The 7,118-nt window shown below is 36.6% G+C and overlaps 1 protein-coding gene across 1 annotated transcript; it reads left to right on the top strand.

Moving 5' to 3' along the window:
* Nucleotides 1–1,108: 1,108 nt before the first annotated feature.
* LOC141628126 (uncharacterized) lies at nucleotides 1,109–6,134 on the top strand. The gene is made up of 7 exons (XM_074441306.1): nucleotides 1,109–2,734; nucleotides 2,942–3,133; nucleotides 3,585–3,800; nucleotides 3,890–4,156; nucleotides 4,831–4,890; nucleotides 5,538–5,804; nucleotides 5,931–6,134. The coding sequence occupies exons 1-7, from the start codon at nucleotides 1,109–1,111 to the stop codon at nucleotides 6,132–6,134; spliced, it is 2,832 nt and encodes a 943-aa protein (XP_074297407.1).
* Nucleotides 6,135–7,118: the final 984 nt, after the last annotated feature.

Here is a 7,118-nt window from a genome sequence, read left to right as displayed (position 1 = left end):
AAGGAGATCTTGTTGGTGCCCAATATGACCGAAATTTAATTGGTGAGAAAATGATTTCTTCACTTATCTATTTTAGTTTGCATGCATAAGATCCACCATTTAATTTTATGACAAATTAAAATAAAACATATATGAATATGTTGAGTTTATAGATCTACTATTCCTTCAATTTCATTCAAAATAAAATAGGTTTTGGTCCTATTCCAAAGCTCATAGCTTGTTAACATTTCAGGCTTTCTAAACATATAAATACCATGACATTTGAGCAACCAAAATGGAATATATGCACTCTTGAACATATCCCATATCCTGCTGCCTGCCATATAAGAAACAGACCCCAGAAGAAGTGATCCCCATTATGCTTAATGTTAATTTTTACCCTAATTTAATAATCGGGCCGAGACATAGGGTCGTGTCTATAAAAATTTCAGTTTCGATGTTAATGTTTCTGTTTTAATATCGTCACTTGTTAATTATGATTTTGCGTAAAAATTTATAAATGAATAGCACCAAAAAAAATGAGTAGCACAAAAAAAAAAGTCATTTATGTCCATGAAAGAGTAAAACCCGTCCATGAATGAGTAGCACCAAAAAAAATTACTTAAAAAATAATTTGAAAATAAAAACCGTTGAACAAAAATAAAAGGGGGACCGCCAAAAACAATAGTGAAAGAGGAAAAGAGTGGAATAGTTAGTTAAAAACTACTCAAAAGCTTCCAAGGAGTCATGGCCTGGCCTGGCATGCACACCACTGTAATCCCATATTTTTATCCGCTGCACTCAACTACAATCAATTCTCATTGTTTCACGCAAATTATATACATACTTTTTCTCGGTGTTTATTTATAAAAAAAAAATTCCAAAACCTGGTCCGCCACGCTGTCTAACCGTTATTCTAATACAAGCTTTTATTCTATTTTTAGTGGTGTGTTATGCTGGGTATGGATCGGAATTGGATGTATGGAAAACGAGATTTCTATTTTCTTCAACGGGTTGATGAATTTATCAGCCATGTTGTTGCACATAAAAAAAACACGGGGATGAGGAGCATCTCATTTGTCCGTGTAGCGTATGTAAGAACCGGGTAAAGGTAAGCTCTGCAAAGGAAATGAGGCGTCATTTGGTAACAAAGGGGTTTAAACCTGATTATCATGTGTGGATATGGCATGGAGAGAAAGCAAATGACATGCAAGGTACCTCAAACGCTGTAAACCAAGGGAACAAGTTTGATAATGTGGATGAATTTGAGATGCATGGTTTGGATTTTAATAACATTCCGATTAATGTGGACAATGATAACGATGATAGTCATGATAAGGACAACAACGTAGAGGGTGAGAATATTGATAGAATGATGAATGATTTAGAAAAAGATTTCATAGAATGTCCGGAAATTTTCCAGAGGCTAGTTGATGATTCTAAGAAACCGTTATATCCGGGTTCCAAATTCACCCGTTTATCAGTTGTGTTGAAATTGTGTACCTTGAAAGCGGCGAATGGATGGAGTGATAAGAGTTTTACCGCTTTAGTGCAACTTTTATCAGAAATGTTGCGAAAAGGTAATGAGCTTCCAGCTAATACTTATCGATGTAAGAAAGTGTTTTGTCCATTGGCTACGACTTACAAAAAAATGCATGCCTGCCCAAATGACTGCATTTTGTTCTGGAAAGATTATAGTGACTTAGATGAGTGTCCACGATATAAAGCTGCGAGGTACAAGATCAAAGCAGGAGATAAGAAGAAAGGGAGCCCGATCAAGACCTTATGGTATTTGCCAATTATACCAAGGTTTATGAGGTTTTTCGCAAATCCTAAAGATGCAGAATATATGGTGTGGCATCACGAAGAGAGAAATAAAGATGGTAAACTACGGCATGTGGCCGATGCACCCCAATGGAGAACAATTGATAGAACCTTTCCTGACTTTGGTGGAGAGCCTAGGAATTTAAGACTAGGGCTTTGTACCGATGGAATTAATCCTTTTGGGACTCTTAGTACCCAACATAGCAGCTGGCCAGTAATGCTAAGAATTTACAATCTGCTTCCTCGGCTTACAACAAAGAGTAAATACATTTTACTTACACTCCTAATATCAGGTCCTAAACAACCTGGTAATGACATAGACATTTATTTGGCGCCACTAATAGAAGACTTGAAATTGTTATGGAATGTTGGTGTGCAGGTGTTTGATGCAGCTAGCGGCTCACACTTTCAAATGCGTGCTATGCTATATTGTACAATTAATGATTTTCCGGCTTATGGAAACCTTTCGGGTTATAGGCTGAAGACTGACAAGGGGTGCCCCGTATGTGGTGATGACACTGAATCTGAATGGTTGGAGAATTGCGGGAAATATGTATACACAGGTAGTCGTCGATTTCTTGAAGAAAATCATCAATATCGTAAGAGGAAGAAGGCATTCTATGGAAAAACTGAGCACCGACCGGCTTCATTATTTTTGAGTGGAAAAGAGTATCACAAACGATTTATGAACATCACCAAAGAATTTGGAAAACCGTGCAGACCTCCACCGGACGGGGTGTACCACACAAAGAGGTCCATCTTTTGGGACCTACCATATTGGGAGTACTTGTCAGTTAGGCATTGTATTTATGTCATGCACGTAGAGAAGAATGTGTTTGATAGTATCATTGGAACTTTGTTAAATATGCCTAATAAGACCAAGGATAGGGTCAAACCTAGATATAACATGGTTGCTAGGGGGCGTTTTGAGGTAAAATGAGTAAAAAAGGGGAAACGTACCTACTTAACCCCGACTTGCACAACTTTATCGAGGAAGGAGAAGATGGCATTGTGTGAGTCTATAAAGGGTATGAAGGTACCACATGGGTATTCCTCCAACATAAGCCGTCTTGTATCCCTAAAAGATTTGAAGTTAGTGGGACTGAAATCTCGTGATTGTCATGTTCTGTTGACACAGCTCCTCCATGTGGCTATTCGGTCTGTTTTACCTAAACATGTTAGACAAGTGATCATTAAGCTTTGCAGATTATTTAGTGCAATTAATGCCAAGGACATTGATCCGAAGTCTTTAGATGAGCTACAAGCTGATATTATTGTGACACTTTGCGAACTTGAAATGTACTTTCCCATCAGTTTTCTCGACATTATGGTTCACTTAATCATTCATTTGGTTAGAGAAATTAAACTTTGTGGCCCGGTGTTCCTCAGATACATGTGAGCTATGGAGCGAGAGATGGGGACGTATAAGAGGCGTGTGAAGAATCGATATCGACTTGAGGCTAGCATTATTGAAGCAACTATTGCTTGTGAGACACTTGGATTTTGCCAAGATTACTTGACGAGTGTGCAATTTATCGGACTCCCTACCTCTAGGCATGAGGAACGACTTGAAGGGAAGGGTACTTTGGGAAAAAAAGTTTATTACAGTTGACCGTGTTTGTTTTGATAAGGCACATATGTATGTTTTGCAACACATGACCGAAGTTCATCCATATTTAATTGATTATTTTGCCTTAATAAAAAGACAAAATCCACATAAACGTGAAGGTTGGTTGGTAAGTGAACACAATCGAACATTTGTACACTGGTTTAATGAAAAGGTGATGACAGAGTTGTCAAAAAGATCACATGGCCTAAGTGATTACTTAAGATGGTTAGCATATGGTCCCAAGCTCACTATCATATCTTATGAGGGGTATGATATCAATGGGTTCTGCTTTTACACAACTCGTCAGGATGCGAAAAGTACGATGCAAAATAGCGGCATTACAGTTATGGCATCGTCAGTTGAATATGTAGGAAAGGGTAAACAGCATGTAGATATAACAAAGCCTTATTATGGGTAATTGAAGACATATGGGAGCTTGATTATCATGATTTTTCAGTACCCTTATTTCGTTGTAAGTGGGCCGATTGTGATAAGGGAGTTAATGTTGATGATATGGGTTTCACTTTAGTAGATTTCAATTTTCTAGATCACAAAGACGACCTCTATATTCTAGCATCTCAAGGAAAGCAAATTTTCTATATTGAGGATCCTTTAGACAAGAAACGGTCAGTTGTTCGTAATGGTAAAAGACGCATTCTTAGCATAGATGGTGTTGTTGATGAAGAAGAGTATGATCAAGTTGATGAACTTTCTCCTTTTTCGACCACTTGCCAAAATGTGCAAGTACTACGTGACAAAGTCTATGTGCGAGATGACCATGACGAGGGATTATGGTTTGATAACTCCAAATAATAGATAACAACATCCTTCGCTGATTTTTGAACTAGTTTATTGACGATTATGTCCTTATGTCATTTGCGCTACAATTATTTGAACTGAGATTTTTTATATGAAGTAGTGTTATCAGGTAATTATAGCTAAATAAATTTTTTTTTTTGGGAAAAGGTAAGCTTATCATTAATATCATAATCTACAAAACATTCAATTAGAAGGCATAGTCTAGCAGAATTTTGTTGGGAACTCAAAAACATCCCAAGTTCAGGTTTCACTACTGGAAACTCAGAATTTTGTTGGGAACTCAGAACTACTGGGATGCAGGAAAACACATAATCCTTTGACTCTTAATGCTTGGGCAGTCCCAAACCATGGGTTTATCACTTGGCTTGCAGGTCATAATAGGCTTCTTATTCAGGATAGGCTGATGAGTTTGAAGATAATTTGATCTATAAGTTCAGGTTTCACTTACATCTTAATCCACATAATCTCCCTCAAAACCATCTGAACTTGGGAGGTCATAATAGGCTTCTTACTCAGAGGGTGGACTGCCCAAACTTATAGGTTTCACTTTCAAATGATTCTGAATTAACCAAAATTTGAACAGCTTGAAAAACTTATAGGTTTCACTTCCTGATGATATTCTACTCAAAGTTCTTTCCACATTAAACTTGAAAAACGCTGTGCGAACGAGCATCCTTGCAAAAAGGTGGAGGTACTTGTGGACTTGGCTGACTGATCTGGACTTTGTTCCTCTAAATTTGTTCCCAAATAACAGTCACTCTAGGATCGGACATACTAAAGCATCCTCGTGATAATGGCATTTTCAACCTTAAATCGCTTCGTCTTTAAAGTGTCCAACCTCTGATACTTATGTGAGATGCAGCAGAAAACACATAATCACTTGTTTTTTAAGTGTATATAAAGTGGGCAATGCTGCAAATTGATAACTGACTGGTGTAATGAGTCTCTGCCAGAAGAACACTGTATAAATTGGTGATATAGAAAACGGTACAGGAACCTTAGTAAGAAGAAAATTGTAGCTTCTACGGCCAGAAAACCTTGTTCATTTAGTTAAGCAAGATGTACGAAATAGACTTAAGAATTATCAGTTTAGTGTAAGTCTGTTAGTGGTATGAATTGTATGTTTTGGAGAATTAGTTTTGGTTATTCATCGTCTTTTACTAATTGATGACCCGTTTATCTTTATGTTCATTTTTTTTGAATTTTTGTATTAGGCTGTTATTTGAACCTCCAATGTTACTCCTATTTATGTACGAGGTTATTTTTCTTCATTTATTCATACTCATATTTTTATAATTTGATTCAGGTCCACAATATGGGTAAAAATGGAGATAAAGATTCCCGTCCAAAAAGGAAGACGAGGGGCCCGTCAATAGGAAACACTTTTGAAGAGATTCTTAGTAACCAGGAGAATGCAGAAGACCAAGCGAAAAATGAGAAAAATGAGAAAAAAGAGAAACCGTATATTGATTTTAATGAGCTTGGTCAGCCTTATGGACGGTGGTTGAATAAATTTAGGTCTGATATGGGAAAGTTGGCGCGAAATATCAGGATCATTAAAAGCTGGAAAGATGTAACAAATGGCGAGAAAATTACAATGTGACGTTGTGCTAAGGTAGTATATGTAACATTTTGATTATTTGATTTAAAAAATTTATATTAGAACATTAGTAGCATTATCCTTCTTTTTTTTTTCCAGAAAACATGGAATCTTGAGGATGACAAAAAGAAATTTATTCTGAGGGTTGTGCGTAATAGATTTAAGGATTGGAAGACGAGGATGACAAGCACCTACATTTTCCCTAAACAAAAGACTGGTGATGGAGAAGAAATGTTTGACGATGGAGAAGAAAAGTCTGATGATGGAGAAGAAAAGTCTGATGATGGAGAATTCCCTATTTAAAGTCCAGTTGGAAAGTACAAACAACTCACGCAAGAGGATTGGGATGAGCTTGTTAAGCAGCGCATGACTGCTGATTTTCAGGTCAGTTTTTTACAGGATTCAAATGATTTGTTTAGTTAGCAGCTAGGTTCTAATATCGACTAAATTAACATAACCCAAGTCCTCTGGTTTGGCAAACCAACAACTATAACTGTCAGTTGTGTACTCGCAGCAAGTAGCTAGCTAACAAATATGCTCAGATTAGAACTTACCAAGCACAATTTTCCATGTCAGAGATATGACTTTTTTTTAGCAGTAATTCAAATTCTGTAAGTCCTGACAAACATGGGCAGCTGTCTCCACAAATTAAAATTCAATAAATACATAACCCTTCACTTACCATGTTCATTTACTTATGTTATAAAATTTTGGTCATATTTTGTTAACTTAATGATATGCGAGTTTATAAGTGTTTACCAAAGTCACTTTTTTCTTTTTGCTTGAAGTTGCTCTTCATTCTAACACTAGTCTCCTCCGTCCAAGGATGAAGGATATATAGTTAGTTATTTACCAACCGTTTAAGTTTTTTATTAGTCTCTTTTTCCCATCAGAAACTTGATGAAGTAAAATATCATGCTAAGCCTTCCAGACCTGATATAGTATATTGGATTTATTTGCTAACTGTTTGACAAATTATTTCTATGAATGTCCTCCATTTCTCTTATCTTTATTCCCCAATTAAGCAGCTACCATGTTGATTTACTTATGCTATAAAATTTTGGTCATATTTTGGATTCGTTTTTTATAGGAAAAGAGAAAAAAGGCTCAAAATGCTCAGAAGCAAAATGTACATCCTCATTATTTGGGAAGAGCTGGGTATGTAGGCAAGCAAGATAAATGGTATGTAGAAGAGCTTACGAAAGAGGCAGAGAATCAACATAATAAAGATCCCGCTCTTACACAGAAAACGGTAGTGGAACGTCTTAGTGATCGGGGTTATGCTTG

The sequence above is a fragment of the Silene latifolia genome, chromosome Y, assembly GCF_048544455.1.
Source record: "Silene latifolia isolate original U9 population chromosome Y, ASM4854445v1, whole genome shotgun sequence".
Taxonomy (NCBI): Eukaryota; Viridiplantae; Streptophyta; class Magnoliopsida; order Caryophyllales; family Caryophyllaceae; genus Silene; species Silene latifolia.
The sequence above is the reverse complement of the archived record's forward strand: the minus strand, read 5'-3'. Positions and strand labels throughout refer to the sequence as shown.

Coding starts and splice junctions, on each gene's coding strand:
- LOC141628126 (XM_074441306.1), top strand. CDS start 1,109: ATGAGGCGTCATTTGGTAACAAAGGGGTTTAAACCTGATTATCATGTG. Junction 3,801..3,889: donor TAGGAAAGGGTAAACAGCAT/GTAGATATAACA, acceptor TTTCGTTGTAAG/TGGGCCGATTGTGATAAGGG. Junction 4,891..5,537: donor CATTAAACTTGAAAAACGCT/GTGCGAACGAGC, acceptor AATTTGATTCAG/GTCCACAATATGGGTAAAAA.